We start from the raw sequence: 17,849 nt of genomic DNA on the forward strand, positions 1-17,849 counted from the left end.
TGGGTCCACACCTCTGAGTGTTAAATACAATACTGTTGAGTGTTAAATTAACACTTTTGACAGTGTTATATGTTTAAAAGTAACCTGGTCAGTTTTGAAGATTAACAATGGCTAACACTGAGCAGTGCTGATTTTCTAACACTGGAAAATAACTCAAAATGTTAGAAATATTCCAGTGTTAGAAAATCAGCACTGCTCAGTGTTAGCCATTGTTAATCTTCAAAACTGACCAGGTTACTTTTAAACATATAACACTGTCAAAAGTGTTAATTTAACACTCAACAGTATTGTATTTAACACTCAGAGGTGTGGACCCATGTAGACACTCTCTAGTGTTAATTTAACACTGGAGATTTTGCTGTGTAGCACTGTCTTCAACGTTTTGTAGTGTTGACCTCTAGCCTGTATAAGAAAAGCACACTCATTCGGCAATATTTATAAAAATATATTTCACAAAGTAGGAAACAATACAGGGTATCTTAGATTACAGTACAGGGAGTAAATAATTGAACATACACATTTATAAGCATTAAAGCACAGTAGAAAATATGATCTGCATGTAGGACTATTCCATATATATTGTTTAGTCTACCGAGAACTGCCATAATACTGTATCAGTACAAACTGAGTATGCACGCAGCTGTAGTGCCATTGAAATTCTCATAATGTGCAAGAGCTAACGTGCAGAGACAAAACCTACCACCTCATTGAAAGCTAATGACGTTAGCAGTAACTCTATGTACAGTACAAGTCTTTTTATTGATATCATACAGTGTAAGCACAATATGCACATGGTCCTGATCTGCAAATTCATTTTTCTTGGGCTAACACAATCTGTGTTTCCTAAATGAGATTTGATGTTTAAAAAGAGTCACTTAGTTCTCAATTGGACTATTGTGCTCAGACGCTGCACCTCGGAATATATTACGAAATATATTTTACACAGAATTAGCATGTGTCAGAAAGATCCCATTTCTGAAGTCCCAATTAATGAATTCATCTGCATTGCTACAGTAACCTAGAGGTCTTGTTTGCCTGCTTAAATCTAATCTACATCATCAACTGCAATAGGTTTATGATATGGTTTGGCTGTTATGAAATAGTGTTTGAGTGGTTAGAAAAAAACTGTTGAATGTGAAATAATCTGAACACACTCACTTCAAATAGTCAGCACAGAAAAAAAAGACTTAGGAGCAGATATACAAAAACTCAGAACAATAATGAAGAATCAACACATCTCTTGTCAAAAACAGTAGATTACAATTGTATTTAATGTTGCTTCTGTAAAAAGAAGGCCTCAGAGTTTCTACATTTCTCTTTTTTGTCTTCACTTCAGTCTTTTATAGGCTAGTAACGCTTGCAACCCACACCTGTAGCATGTAAATACAAAGAGTTGTATAAAGCAAGCCTTTCTGGGCTTTAGATAGTTTATAAATGTGGCCACCAGAGAACATATCAAATGATAACAAATTCACCTTAAAGCCAATACTGGTTTGTCTTTTTGCTTTTTTTCAAATCATACATACATTCATCATTGTAATGAAGACCATATATTGCTTTGTCATTGTCTTGTTCCTTGCAATCACCATCAGCTGCGTGGCTTAGGGAGACAGGAAACCCTCTCCACCTTCTGTAGTCCAGCTTGTTGTCCATGGAGCATCGAGCATGGTGTCCGCTCAAGCTTCAGAGAACCCACAAATATCTGTTCACTGAGCAACTACCAGCAATGCCAGGGTTTTTCTGCTACTGGTAGTCACAGTAAATGACTAACACCCAAAATACTGCTAGACAATCCACAACGGAATCTAAGTTACACTCCACAAGAATCATAGATCTCCTAATAAAGACATTGTTTGGCTGAACAATTATAATGCGCTTGACATAGTAGATGACAACTGCTATACCTCACTCTAAAAAGATTACAAAAAGGTGGCCTCCCTTGTTATTAACTGTTTTTTTTTCTTTTTAAACACCAGTTTCTAAAAGCCAACAAACCCCCTAGCGTTCAATACACAAGTATGTGGACAGAAAAAAAAATCTTAAGTCTTTTTTTTTGTTTGTTTGTTTTTAAGAAATCAAAGGTCAGGTCTCACGGTCACTCTCACCCACAGAGTAGAGCTCCCCAAGTCTTCTGAAGCGTGGACCCCATTCTCTGAGATAGTCATAGTTCTGGTCAGAGTCTGATGACGCTGTCTCCAGTGAGCTGAGGGAGCCAGCAATGGATCCCCGGCCCTCGTATCCATAGATCTGGATGGAGTCGTAAGGTGGTGCTGTTGGATCATTGTCTGCCTCGTGGAGCCGTACGTTGATGAATTCATCTACATCCACACCATTTGGACCCGAATGTTGACCTGCCCGTGGCATAAACTGCAGGTCAGGCTTGATATCCTTGCGTGGCAGGTACCCATTGATGCCATCCGGGTTCTGCAGCGTGGCAATGTCAAATGCTTCGGTGTCCTCCTCACCTCCTCCTTCATCATCATAACGGATAATATTCTCCCTCACATCTTCGTCATCCTTGATAATCAGAGGCTCATTCTTGTGTCTCCTCAAGGTCACGAATAGTACTACTATTACTGTCAGAAAGAAAGATTGAAAAATAGGTAGAAAAATACACGGGAAACTAGGTTAGGATTGGTCAAGTGGATTTTTGTGTTAGTACAAGTACATCTTTTATGGAGGAAAAAAATCTATGATGTCTACAACATCCATTAAAACCACTTCAATGGAATGATGCACAACAGAACGGATACCTCACCTAGCAGTAGTATAATGCAGGCAAGGATGGCAATTAAAGCCCCCATACTAAGTCCAATGGGTAAGACATACGCCTCCACGTTGCAAGACTGGACAATGCCATCCTTACTGCACCCACAGACTCTGATCGTCAAGGTGTTGGTGCTGCTCATCGGCGGATTCCCATTGTCCGTCACAATGATTGGCAGGAAGTACATCTCCTGTTTCTGTCGTCGGAAGGTATCATGCTTGGCTAGGACACTGATTGAATTGTCTGTCAGAGAGATGTAAAGCCAGAGATGAATTTTTGCAAGGGCGTGAGAAAAACCCATTATTATTCATGGTGGTGACAGACTGAAGTTCTATTATTAAATTGTGTGAAGATCAGTGCAGCATGAGGGTAAACTAATTTCACATCAATCGCCATTAGGCTTTTTAGCATTCTCACATTCCAATGCTGTAGATAGATTCCAACCACCTTCCTTCGTTTCTCTACAGTCCAATTTGAGGATTCTGAAGAAAGGTGAATCTGAATTCGCCGTCCCTCTTTGAAAGTGAAGGAAATGAAGGGACCACGGCAGGCGACACTGGCTAAGAAGATGGCACATGTCGACCCAGAAAGGTGCCAGCTGCTCTTTGATGGCACTTCTGTGAAGCTGTCTGCTCATTAGCTGGCACTCCTTAGCCTCCTCACATTATCAAACACTTGCAGTCCCATAAGAACCTACTCCTGCTGATCTTATGGAAAACATACAAGATTTCTGATAGTCTAACCTTTGCCTCGCAGCTTGAGGGTGATACAGAGAGAAGGGCCAAGTTGAAACATTCGTGTTGACAGAGCAAACTTAATCATAAGATGGAAGACTTCATGATAGAATTATTTGCTTTGCACAATCTGTAATTGATGTGAACATATGCTCAGATTTATTTTCTTATGAGTGCTGCCACAAAGTGATACACTCTGCTTTGTGAGCACCGACATGTCCCTTTTTATTTAGATCATTGAGCACTGCATAGTAAGAAGTATAAACTATAGTGAAGTAAACCATTGGGGCATGTTCTGATATGCAGATGATTTGCATTTTCCTAGCAACTATTGATGGTAAAAAATAGAATTGCCAATCGACATACGGAGTTTCTACTCAAAGAGAAAGACAGCTGTGCACATAACCTTCAAACAGACTGAACTCACTAGGTTTACAACAATGCTGTTTTTATTACCTTTTATATATTAGGCCACTTGAACAGTGTTTCATCTACTGACTGTTAGCGTTCTGATGAACACTGTGTACATTGAAATATTAATTGTCACTATGACAAAAGCAAAGCCTTATTTAAATTAAGATTTGCTATAAATAACGTATTATGTGGGAGGCTACAAATGACAGCAGTGACAGCAAAAGTGACACCAACAGTCTAAACACTTTCAAATTCCCGATGCCTCTGAAGTTTCACAACCTACATAAATTAAATGTTTTATAACCTAACATGAAAGGATCTAAGAAGTGAAAGAGGTCATATTGGTAGGACCAAATTTGCCTAGAAATAAATATACAAAATGGTTAGGGTGTCAGTTTGTGTCACAGTTGTATTGTGTCCTCATTATTGGCATGTCATTGTATGCTGTATAATCACAGACACTAATAATTAGTCCCTAAAAAAGCCTTTCCTTAAATCTGAGTGTAAGACTACATGTTTCACTGACAATCTTTCAGCATCACAACATTAACAAAATTAACATGCAGCAGTAAATGTTGTTTATAGAGCCGGAGACAATTTTGTGTTAACATGCAGTAAAGGCTCATTCAGCAGTGGTGATGAAGAATAAGGACTACAACAATTAATATTTAAACTGACTGACACTTGCAGGTAAAGTTTGAAGCTGTTCGGTGTACAGCTAATTGGCTAATTAGCCTGCAAAATTACATTAGCAAGCATTTTTCCTTTGCTAACCTTTGTCTTGTAGCTGGTTCAGCAAGTCGGGGTGAAAGACACAATTCTTTGGTGTTGTAGGAGGAAAGAGGGGGCATAATGACAAAACTTTGGGCAGTCTGAATAGTTACACTCTTATTTGAAAAGTCTGTTTATATTTAAATTTTTAAGAGACGATTTATCAGCAATGTATCATAACCAGTAACTGCGATATGGACTGTTGCAGTTACTGGACAGTGCTACTTGTCCCGCTCACAATGATGCTAAAAAAAAGTAGAGGTAAAGTGAAGGAGCAATTTTAGAGAAAATTATTCAGCATCTAACTGTCTGTCTAACTGTATTAGGTCCTGGATTACAAGGTTGCAGTTTAAATTTGGATATACTGTGTGGATTGCATATGTAGAGTGTGTGCAGCAGGCACTCTGGCAATCAAAAGCAGATAAACACATGTACGGTGCATGTATGTATGACATTTATTCATAATATATCTTGATGGTCATGGAAATAGGAGGGCACCTAGAGATGAACCTCAAATATTGGAGGCACCCAGGAAAAAAAGTGTTGCCAAGTAGGAATTAAATTTTTGATGGACCCTTTAATTTTTTTAATAAACAAGGATCACTCTGAATAGTCGCAAGTATAAAGATAATGCTAAAAGGTGATGTAGAATTGAAAGGAGATGATTCTGTTCTATTAATGACGATAAAGTAGTACCTGTCAAAGACTATTTGACATTAGCCACCAGAAACTGTAGCGGTAAAACCCTTGAGCATAATGAATTTAGCAACAGTACATTTTATTCCTAATGTGTTGAACATTGCATTTGTAAAAGTAACATTGTGTTATTTCCTCATACAAATGTTAGTGTGAAAATAATGTCTATCAGCAGAATTACATTTTTTGCATCATGGTGAGTATGTTGTCTCAGCTACCAAGGATGGGAAGCCCTGCTCTGTTGCATCCCGCCTACTGAATACTCAGTTGTGAGGACGCTCAGTATCTTCTATATAGCTGGTCAGAACCTTCGCCATTTTCCCCATGGCAGGCTACCCCTAACCTCTTCACTGTGCATTCCCTACAATTAGACTCATCATCACAAACAAAAGCAGCACACAGAGGCTCACAGGAGCCCGGCGCTCTTCACTGAAGTGTCTCCCACAGCTGCCGCCTCAGATAGAAATAGTCACTCAAGTGCAGAGGAATATGGTGCAATGGTGCTTTTTTCTGTTTAGAATTAACATTACCATAGACAAGTGGCTGCTGTGGTGTGGTATGTAATATATGGAACCAAACCACAACACATATTTACTTTTGTTTCAGGCATTTGAGGAAGAGAGGAGGCTTTTTGTTCACTGGTCAAACACAGAGCTGTGCTTTTAGAGGTGAATCATTTCTAGTGGAGGTTTTATCTGTTACATCATCTTAAGAAACTAATAAATCTCCTCTGCACAAAAGGACAGGATTCAGGAGCATGCATGTTTTATAAACTTTGAAGTTGATCCAGAGTTAAGACTAAATAATCTGAAGCAAGTCTGTGCTGATGCAGCCTTTTATTCATAACACGTTGGGATGTTATGCACATATCCTGCCAGTGCTGCTCAGAAGCGCAAGGTTTGTTAAAAATATTATAATAAAAAAAATGGTAGCCCACTTGACCTGATTTATACAAACTCATCTTGCATCAAAGAGAGGTAGCAGTAACTTTGCCTACAGCTTCCACATCGGAACAGAAGGGTAGTACCATATGAAGATCTTTCTGCCCCAAGCTGAAACTATTACACAACTCATGGTGAACACAGTCGGTTCAGAGTCGGTAATGAAGGAAAGGCAAGAGAAGAGGAATGGAATAAAAAACATGAGAAAATGGCAAATAAACCATTCAGAGTATTTAGCAAATAAATTTAGTACCATCTGCCACACTGCAACAGCTCCTAGGAAGTCACCCTACATTTAGCTGAAAGAATACCAGGAAAAGCCATTTGGATCCCATTCATTTAGTTTCCCTCAAAACGCGCTGGGGAGTAAAAAGAAGCTGGTGTCCAGACAATTTCACATCTGCTAATTGTGAGCTACACTGATCCACCAGATTTCATCTCCAGTATGGCTAACGTGCCGCGGGTTGGAGATTAGACTGGAAAGCCATTGAAAAAATTTGCAGAAACTTCAGTCATTCTGCCACAAAAGACTTATTTTTCTCTGATGTCACCTGCTTCTCACCTTGGTTGTTTTTGATGGTAAAATTGGGGTTGTTTAGCATCTCAGGGACTAAACGATAGTCAAAGTAATGGCCCTGGATTGGGTCATCTTTGTCCACCGCACTGACAGTCTGGATCACCTGTGTTGAAAACAGATAGAAAAGCAGATTTACAGAGGAGGGCTCAAAGCCATTAGAGGAGGCAGCCTATTCATTACTCTGTTTTTGCCACCGCAGATTGCCTCAGTGTAATAGTGGCTGGATCATACCTGATGAAATATGTGCCCTATTCATTCCTGGAGTTTGAGATTATTATCAATGAGGTCCTGTCTAGTCTGGCACACTTTCAGGCTCCTGGCTCTATCTGTTAATCTGTCATCATAGGTCTTATCACACTGTATGTCTTTATGATTTATTGGAAATTAGAATTCAGGCCCGGCAGGACAGTTTCATCTTTTCTCTGTTTACTTTTTTTTCTCTCTCCTCCTTTCAATAAAACTCCCTATGGTATATACACAGGTCCCGTGAATGAGGTCGATTGATGAAAAGGAGAATGCTAAGTACTTGTCCACGATTTTTGGCTGGGGGAAGCATTGTGCCATCTGGAGGAGGACATGAAAGACAGTCTTGAATTATGATCCACTCTGATCAATCCTGACTGCTCTCATTTCCCCTTTGCTCAGCGCACACTGTGTGGAAGGAGGACTTTTGTGGAGAAAAAAGACCGTACTCCCACCTCTGTAGTTTCCCACTGAAATAAATAGCCTATAATTCACTGTGGCCAATCATTACAAAGGAGGAGAAAGAGAAAGAAAAGGACAGAGAGTAAGAAATTGATAGATAACTGCTTTGATGAATGAGCGTCTTCTTTCCTTACCTGTCCAGGCTTTCCATTTTCACATAAAAAGGCCTCGTATTCGGTGGCAAATTCGGGTGCATTGTCGTTAATGTCCATTACTCTGATGGCCACAACTGCCCTTGATATCTGACTGTGATTTCCTGATTAGATAGATAGATAGATAGATAGATAGATAGATAGATAGATAGATAGATAGATAGATAGATAGATAGATAGATAGATAGATAGATAGATAGATAGATAGATAGATCGATCGATCGATCGATCGATAGATAGATAGATAGATAGATAGATAGATAGATAGATAGATAGATAGATAGATAGATAGAATCATAAGGAATCAAAAGATGTAGAGGAAAAGTGGAGATTAATAAATAAGAAGAGCCAGTGATAGAAAAAATGTTATACTTGAAATCCCAGGTAAATTCTGTGACCTAGTTTTAATTTCCTTTATTTTCCATCTTTATTCTCCCTTCATTTCCTGGGCTGATGGGAGGACAGATGATAAGCCACATCAATCTAAATTTCAGCCAGTATCAACGATGCAAAACAGGATTCTAGGCAACAGAAATGGAAAAAAAATTCTATTCAAAGTGCTTTTGAAAATCCCCTGTACACTGTAATGTTTAAAACATGAGGGTTAAAACATGCATATTAATGAGTCATTGGTAACTGAAGTCTAAAAAGACAATAAAAGGCAGTTTAATTAGATTAGATTTTGATTGGAATTATTCATCACTGGTAATTGACAGTCGCTTTCGAGAGTCTCTGTGAATGGTGTATTTATTAATCAGTGGTGCAAATGCCAACTTTAAAAGCAATTATCTATTAATGTGGACCCAAGAGGGTTGTGTCACCATGGCCAGTGACAATAGTGATTTTTGTTTAAATTATTTTTATTGATTTGGAAAATTATCAATTTAAGAGAATGCTTTGCAATGTTATTTTAGACGTACACTACATTTTTCTTGAACCGTGTGTGTGTTTTTGTAATTTCCTTTCATTTTTACAGATTAGCTACACTGAGGACATGCTTATATACAACATACTTTATGCTGTATACCAGGTACCACATCATAAAGTCAGCATATGTGATCGCATTTTCCCAGAGTTCTCAGATTTTATCTGCTAAAAACATCGGGCCATACCAGACAGAGTGAAGCTGCAGCAGCAGAAATCCTGAGTGCCGTGAAAAGTGCCAGACTGCCTTTCACTGCTTATGTTCTAGGATAATAATAATAATGATAATAATAATAATAATGGATACTTTATTGATCCCCATGGGGAAATTACTTGTTTTTCTCTGCATTTGATCCATTCACTCAGTGAAGCAGTGGGCAGCCACTGGAATGGGATAAGTCCCGCCATTCCAACAGCTGTTGTCTTTAAAAGTTACACTGTCACATTTCTATGAAGAAATTAAACCACTGTCACAGAGGATTACATTAATATACATTTCTGAGCATGGAATACCAAATTATTTGCATAAAAGCATTAGGTTTTTTTCTCTTTCATAATTTCAGTAAAACCTTAAAATGAAGCAGTAGACGCAGTAGAAACTCAGGGCCTTCAGCCTTTCCAGGAGATGAATTGAAAAAGAGGTAAGCAGTGAGGTGAGTGGAAATTGACAGTCTGATAGACAGTGATAGATGGATTAGAGCAGAGGGAGGGGAGACAGTGTGCCCTCCCCTCGCAAGCGATTTCCCCCTAGTAGCAGACAGGGAATAGAATCTGATTAGTCAGATGTCAACTGGTGCGAGGCAGCAGAACGTTCCTCAGTTTGGGTGGCAAATGGCATCGGGATAGAACTGGGAACACATCTATTGCTTTTCACGCCAGAGAAGACACCGGCTTCTCCTCCCCATCCGTGAAGAATAGCAAAACTGCTGTATTTATTTTGGCAAATTCCTATTAGGTGTTCTCAGAGATGCCACTATCTCAAGCCACAGTTACTTTGCCAAGAGGCATGAAAATGTGCTTTCAATGTAAGGGTGCACGACATGACAAGGGAACCAGCTTATCAAATGAGACACATTCAGTTTCTCCAATAGGCTGCTGCGACGGTGGGATTTGTCTTTACCGCATGGCCAAAACATTGTGACAGTGTACGGACTTTTTTTTCTTTCTATTTTCTGACAATTAATATGTGTTTTCTTTGATTAAAGAAAGAAAGCGACAGATAGATGATGAGACATAGAGAGGAGGAAGAGATAGAAGAGACGAATCGGACAGAAAAAAGTTACAAGCTGTGTAAATTTCTATTCCAATAGCTTAAAGGGGTACATTAAGCTTTATCACAACATACAGCCCCCCTGAAACAATCTGTATGCAAATAAAGCCTTACATATGGTTGGAGCTGTTTGTAGCTCTGCCGGCAAGATTTTCTACATAGTCAGTGAGTTTTGCGGTTCGCAGATGTTCTCTAATCTGTAATGGATGCTGGCGTTGGAGCAATCCACTCTGGAGCATGTCTTTAAAACTGTTTATTTGATACGTCTTAATGTTCTTGCACTTTCACAAATTGACTACTGAGCTGTTTAATTCAATCAAAACTCAGCAAATTAACGTATTTAATGCCTCTGTGGATTCAAATGCTAATTGTTTGTGCCATACTCTTGGAGCGATTAAAAGTGCTGGTTTAGAAAGCAGCTCTATACTGTTGAATGGAGAACTTTGTGAAGCAGGTCAGTGATTCCTTTGACTGAGAACACCCATAAAGTTGTTCAAAGGAGTAAGATAGCATACATGTGTTTCTGCTGTTACCCATTAAAAAACAAAAAAACCCAAAGCTTTATTTTCTAAAGCTTTGGGGGTAAATCATTACGGACAGTGTGCACAGCAGGGGAGAACAGAGCCAGCAAATGTTACTTACTGACTTCTGTGGCTGTTACTGTAATATTGTGCCACATGTCTGTCTCTCTGTCCAATGGTTTGGCCAGCGTGATCCTGCCATTGTCCACATTGATGTTGAACTGCCTCTCCAGATCTGTGTGTCGATCAATGAAGTACCTACCAAGATAAACAAACACCAGAAATTTGAGCCAAAACACTGTTGCGGCAGCACCACTGAAGCATCTTTTCTAATCCTTGGGGTGTTGTGCCTAACAGGAGAAACCTGTAGATCAATATTCATTTAAAAACAATTGGAAATCAATAATTATCATCTGAGGGATAATTATTGCCTCCCCATGAACAGCAGGGGGCATTACACCCTAGAAGCCCTCCCCCCCATCTAGGCGATGCCTCCTTCCTGCAAAAAAGACCATTAGTACATGTTATGTCAGGGTAAGAGATGTGGTGCTGTTAACCCTGTTTGGGATCTGTCAATACTCAATGGCTCCCAAAGGCTTTGCATTAATGAGTTAGGACAGCATTGTGTCACATACAACACCAACAACAGAGGGGCATGGGGGTGGGGAGGTAATGAATATTACAGGAGTTAAACAGTGACCTGCCTATTAAGAACCCTTGTCCGATTTCAGCAATTTTTTTTTCTTTTTAAACTAGTAGAAGGAGATGCTTTATTCATTTTTTATTTACGTATTTTTGTCAAGCTGTCCTTTTTCAGATTGAAATTAATCTATGACCCTGCCCGTGACACACTGACTGAGACTTGTATAGTCTTCCAGTTTAAAAAAAAATAGTGCAACACATAAAACTCCCCACCCCAAAAAATAAAAAAAAAAGCAGAAGCACTGGAATGCACATAAAAGAGAATTTTCTGATGCCACTTGAAGCTGTGAAATCGCTCTTTCATGTTGCAGCACGCACAGCGCCAATTCTTGGGACAAGCCCACACAAAACTGACTAAAAAAGAATCTGTCATTATGGGTCATCTTTGGTTTCACACATTTCATTTGCCATTATGTGTGACTGTCATAAACATCCTACTCACCCAAAACACAAGGCTGCAGTGATTCACGTGAACTAATTACATGTACTGCACAGCACAAGGGTTTCCATACCTCCAGGACACATTGTCCCTGTTACTTTCTCTCTGTTTCCTCACAGTACCCCACCTACCCACCCACAATATTGCAAAAGTATTTTTTTTTCTTCCTTTTCTATCCAGCTGGGTCACAAGCTCTTACTAATCCAATCCCCCTATCCAATTCTGAGCAAACCCCCTTCCCCACACAGACATCCCGGCCATCAGGCACACTGCTCACCCTGTCTCTCCTCCTTCCTCACCCTGGGTCTCATTCTGTCTCACACTGGAACTGCTCATCCCTATCACTGTAGACCTGTTGGCAGGGAGTCTATAGTATTTATGTGAGAGAATGAATGAAAAGACAGAATGGAAAGGAATGCAGAGGAAAGGAAAGAAAAAACAGAAAAAGAGCACCAGAAAATGGCAAAGACAAAGTCACAATAACTATTTATATGAAGAAGGTTGCTGCTTATACAAGAATGGTAGGGAATGAAATAAATAAACCACTGGCCCAGATTCCAATTGTTGGGGAGATGTACCGAGCCGTGACATTTCCATTTTTGAGATGAAATGGTGTAAAATCCTCTAGACGCCAGGCTGGAAGAGGTCCATAAGGACCCCACCCCCCACTACCAACACCCCACCGCTCCTTCTCTTTCTCTCTTGGCCTGCAGACGCAAAGCACTTTCAAGACAGGCAGACAGCAGCAACCCACCTGGGAGCAGCCTCTCTCCTGCAGACTGAGTGGATCCCAGTCAAAGTCTGACAGCCTCACGTGGAAGAGAGGAGACAGACCCTGAAATGTTCTGCCACCTGTCACTCAAACTGACAATGTGATGTGAAAAGAATTAAAAGCAAATAAAAAAAATGATCTCCAACATTATACGTTCGCAGCTTTCCCGAGTGTGATGTGAGAACAGGTGCAAATGTATTCACGCGTCCGTGTATTTCTATCACATCATTTCAGCTTTGCTTTATGTTTCAGAAGATTTTTTTTTCCAAGGCTCTGGACGGGCCTAGGTCAAACAGTTATCCATCATGTTGAGGTTGTTTGTGCCAAATATTTTATAAGTGCTGCAGCTGACATCCAAAAATATTCAGAATCACTATAAACATCATCATCATACATTAGTGGAACATAAGCTCAAATAGCAAAATAGCTACAAGCTATAATTAGACTGTTTTTGTTTGTTTTTTTGTAATTAGAACTTTGATGCACTGCATTTTTCACAGAGTGTCATCTATCAAACAGTGTGGCCAGGGTGGGACTTCTCTGTTGCAGTTTATGAGGATGGCCCCTTTTTGCCATGCTAGCTATCATTGGTCATGCTTACTATGCACAGTGATGTCTCTTTTCTGTCACAAAATTTTCTTCAGTCAATAACATAGACTAGGAACAAAACCTAATTACATATTATATATTATTAAAAAAAATTCTTTATGTGTTAAAGGAACAAAAAAGTTAAGTTTGCTTTTGTTCACATTGCTGTGCAGTGGGCCTACTCATAAAGTGCAAAATGAATCATTAAGATGACACTAAGGATTCTATTATAAAATGAGTATATTATGTTTTTTTCCTTTCCCAAAATTAGGCTCTAATTCAGTTTCTCTATAACCAATTTTATATGTGTGTGGAAAAAAATGTACACATAAAACAGAAGCATTTCCTAAAAAATTTAAATTAAACAATTTTACATATGGCTTTGGCAATGTTGGAGGGAGTTTTATAAAGTACGATGAATTAAAATATTCAAATACAATGAAAAACCAAGAGAAAATGTTATGATAATAATAAATGAAACATTTGTAAAGTTTTCATTAGTTCAAATCGGTTAGAGTTAAAAGTTCAAAAAAGTTATTTAGTCGTTATGGAAGAATTCTTATTACTCTTATTTCAAAATGAAAGACATACATGAATGGTTTACTGTGGCCAAACTAGGCATGATAGTGATGCCTCCCACTTAACTGTTACCGCTAATTGTTTGATGTATCATTATGGAAGTGTCCGATATATCATATAAGCATGCTACACAACATGTGCTGCAGATATGTATGTCTACCTGTGGTTATCTATTATAGGCTAAGCAGCCATGCAAAGGTTTCTATGTCCATTTGTGTTTTTTCACACCCCTGACTGGCTGGGGTTTTATCTCCATTACAGTGTGAATGTGAGTGACTGAGCGCCTGTACAAGTTGGAAGACTATAAGGTGAAAAGATTGAGAATATATATATATATTTTTGTTGGCAGCAAACAAAATGCCCCTGATAATCCTGCTTGCTATTACGTCAGTTATTCCCCTGGGAGGATCACAGGGGTAAAATTAGTTTCCCCGACTCTTAAATGCTGACCATTTATGTTTGAACACAACATCTTATTTAGTTTCATTTCCAAGTTCTTTTAATGGAGATGGTGATTTGCTTGAGAGTTAGAAATAATATATAGTATAAATAACAAAATATTAAAAATATAGGAAAATATCCCTGTGAAGTAGAAGGTGTTTTCTTTAGTGACATTACATTTCCATTTGTTTCAAAACCATCTCCTTTGCTTGACTACTTGTATTACCATACATAGTATGCCAGCTGTCAGCTGTGCCGTAACATATTGAGCCGGCATAAACAAACATTCTTTAGAATTTCATTATGCTCCTGTAAATTACTTCAAAGTGAAAGTAAAAGTAAAAAAAACAAAACAAGAATGAACAAAAAGATGAAAATCCAACATGTTTAAAATCTTTTGCCAATGCTTGTCACTGTATCAATATTTCCGATATAAACTACACATATTATATGAAATCAAACAGTTTGTGTCAGACAACCTTAGTGACTGCCAGATGTCACATTGCTTTTTATTTGTGATCAGTCAGGTAGAAAACGACAGAGCACAGGCTCCAGAGAAAAGCTGTACTAAGGAAGTATTTCATGGAGTGCACCTGAAATGTTATTGGTTGGATGCATTAAGTACAGCTAAGGGGTAGTTTGTCTCCTGAGTGCAGAGGACATGGCAGCCCACCAGAGCACTCGCCTCGAGTGGTTTTGACTCAAACTGGTTTGGTCTGGTCTGGCAGGGGGGGATTAAGACAGAAAGTGATTCTAATCAGAGGGGTCGAATCAGGAGCTTGTTCAGATGATGGCGGGAGAGCGTCTAACTAAAGCTGCTATTACTGCTGCCACTCCAAAGACATAGATCCGACTTTACTAACGACAGCTTTCTTTTGTAGGAACCTGTTCTTTTAGAAAACCGAAGAAATTAAGAGACTAAGAAGAGAAAAACAGAGAGATAAGAACAAAGGAAAACACAGATTAATAAAGTGTATATTTTAAACCAGTGTTTTAATCATATATTAACTGGCTGCCTCAAAGCTCTGGGAGACGGCTGTTACAGGTGGGGTCACAATAAGGTCCTTGCAGTAATCCCCAAATATACAGACTTCCACAGGGTCAAAGGTAATAAACATTAAGCCCTACCAATCGAAAATATTACGTTTCAAAGGAAAGTAAACAAGACTGCAAAGGCAAGAACAACAGCCAAGTATTTTTCCTCTACACTGCACCAAACCTTTGACTGAGGCGTTCAAGTCAGTCTTAGAAGAAAGCCTCTCTTTCCAGAAGTGTGGCAGTCAGGACATGTTTACTAAAAACATCTCGCCAGCTGGACCTCACTGTAAGATGGAAGGATGACCTCTCAGTTTCTCATGTTATAAAGAAAGCACCAAAATCTACTTGAATAGGCCATCGTCAATGGATGGCATAAAGCCTCATTTGTTATCAGAGTTGACTGCTGTGGATTCAGTTCAATTCACTTCAGTTTTATTTATATTGCCCCAAATCACAGTGGCACAGTAACACAGTGGTCAGCACTGTTGCCTCACAGCAAGAAGGTCCTGAATTCAGTTCCACCATCAGGCTGGGGTCTTTCTGTGTGGATTTTGCATGTTCTCCCTGTGTTTGTGTGGGTTCTTTCCAGGTACTATGGCTTCCTCCCACATTCTAAAGACATGCAGTTAGTGGGGATAGGTTAATAGGTAAGTCTAAATTGTCCATAGGTGTGAATATGAGTGTGGATGGTTGTCTGTCCCTATGTGTTAGACTGGCAACCTGTCCAGCCTCTTGCCCTAAGACAGCTGGGACAGTCTCCAGCACACCCACCATCCTGACAAGTTGTGACAAGCCTGATAAGCGGATATGAATGGATGGATAGCCCCAAATCAAAACAACTGTTGCCTCAAGCCACTTTATATCGTAAGATAAACACCCTACAATAATACAGAGAAAACACCAACAAGAAGATGAGCCCCTATGAGCAAGAACTTGGCAACAGTGGGAAGGAAAAACTCTGTTTTGACAGGAAAAAGCTTCTGGCAGAACCAGACTCAGGGAGGGGCGGCTATCTGTCACGAGTGGTTGGGGTGAGAGGAAGAAGACAGGCCAAAAGACAGGACAGAACTAATGATTAACTGGGCGTAATGAGTGAAAAAATGTGACTGAAGCAGAAACACTCCATGCATCATGGGAGGCCCCCAGCATGTTATGCCTATTGCAGCATTACTAAGGGAAGATTTGGAATCACGTGATCCAGACCTAACTATATGCTTTGTCAAAAAGAAACGTTTTAAACCTAATCTTGCAAGTAGAGAGGGTTTCTGTGTCAATGCCATTTCTTTGAGAAGATGAGCTTAGACTTTGAAATAATCAGGGTGACTTTGGAATTTAGATTATCCTGAACTTTTAGAATTTTCAAAAAAAAAAGAAATTAACTTACATTTTCACCAATAAGAATAGTGTGTTTGATTGCAGTCTACTTACAGTTGGGCTGAAGCCACATTTATGAATATTTACTTAGCATATATTTGTTTTGTATTTAGTGACTGTTTCTATTTAGTGTATATTTTGTATAACTTGTACAGCACTTTGGTCAAGAGAGGTTGTTTAAAACATGCTGTATATATAACTTTTGACTTTCATGGAAACAATGGTTGTCACTTTCTGGTTGTACAACAATGTTCAACATGTTCATTAAGATTTAGTTCATTCAATTTTCATTTTTAGTTCTTTTTTTATTGCTTTGACCACTCAGCTGCCCCAACTAAAAATGTGTGGGTGTATGTGTCACCAAACACAATGTGTGTTAAACCAATATATTACCCTGTTCATGAACATGATTTCTGCCTGAGGTATGACAGATTTTAATTGGCAATATTCTCACACTACTTGAAAACATCATTAAATTATCTATTTTATTATTTTGATTGAGAGGACCCCAGCAGAAGAAATTGGATACTGTGAAGAAATTGCATACTGCACATTTAATGTTTATCAATCATTCCAGTTTCAAAACATGGCTTCTGTGGTGTGTAAATGTTCTACTTTGGTTCAGTTTTCTATCATTGTGAGTCACTGAGCTTTCATTTGGTTTTATTGGACAAAGTAAATCATTTGAGAAAGAAAATATGATTTATATGATATTCTTGAGACCAAATGACGACTCAATGTTTGACTTGTTGTATGATAAGTCTTTGTTTAGATTTTCTGTACTGTAGAAAAGACTTGGGATCTCTTATGAGGCATGAAGCTATAACCTTCTGTCAGCCAATATATTTACAAGGACCAAAAACTCACTGAATTATTTTCTCAGAAAAATGCTCAGAGTCACAATACATGCTAACACCAAACTCCAGAGCTGGAAGTGAAATCCAGTGGTCTTTAGTAAGAGTGGTGCAACATACTGAGACCCCCATGACAATAATTTGCTCCATCTCACCAGACAGATCACCTTAATGTGCTAGTTTAAAGCAAATTGTTCTGGCAAAATGCAACCTGGTGTTTGTTTGTATTTTGTTTCCCATGAAGAATGGCACATAAAGTTTTTTTTTACTGCATTCTATGACCTGGTCACCATTTCTTCTGCTTTCTATTTTAGATTAAAATTAGCTTAATTAAAAAAAATAATCTTGAAGCAATGCAACCGTTTCACTGCAAAATATTAAATTAGTGATTAAGAGCTTAGAGATTTTTTCTGCAATAAGTTCAACTAATAAAGAAAGAGAAATAAATATAAATTGCAAATATAGAAATGATCTAGTCAATCACTCAATTTTCACTGTCTCATGTTCAAAATAGTTCAAATGTGCCAAGACTGTGCCAAGAATGTGTTGATATGTGGACAGTTCCATTGCAACAAATGGCCAAAGAGATC

The 17,849-nt window shown here is 38.8% G+C and overlaps 1 protein-coding gene across 2 annotated transcripts in view; it reads right to left on the reverse strand.

Moving 5' to 3' along the window:
* Positions 1–432: 432 nt before the first annotated feature.
* cdh8 (cadherin 8) overlaps positions 433–17,849 on the reverse strand; it is a 99,885-nt gene continuing 82,468 nt past the window's right edge. Inside the window, exons 8-12 of one of the 2 annotated variants that reach the window (XM_026175553.2) lie at positions 10,594–10,730; positions 7,740–7,861; positions 6,886–7,003; positions 2,759–3,010; positions 433–2,570 (exon numbers count right to left, since the gene is read on the reverse strand). In XM_026175553.2, the coding sequence (XP_026031338.1) occupies positions 2,083–2,570; positions 2,759–3,010; positions 6,886–7,003; positions 7,740–7,861; positions 10,594–10,730 (1,117 nt within the window). In that variant the 3' untranslated portion in view covers positions 433–2,082. Of the gene's footprint in view, positions 2,577–2,758; positions 3,011–6,885; positions 7,004–7,739; positions 7,862–10,593; positions 10,731–17,849 lie in introns of both variants that reach the window. The other variant, XM_026175534.2, reaches the window with a different exon arrangement.

This window comes from Astatotilapia calliptera, chromosome 1, assembly GCF_964374335.1.
Source record: "Astatotilapia calliptera chromosome 1, fAstCal68.1, whole genome shotgun sequence".
Classification (NCBI taxonomy): Eukaryota; Metazoa; Chordata; class Actinopteri; order Cichliformes; family Cichlidae; genus Astatotilapia; species Astatotilapia calliptera.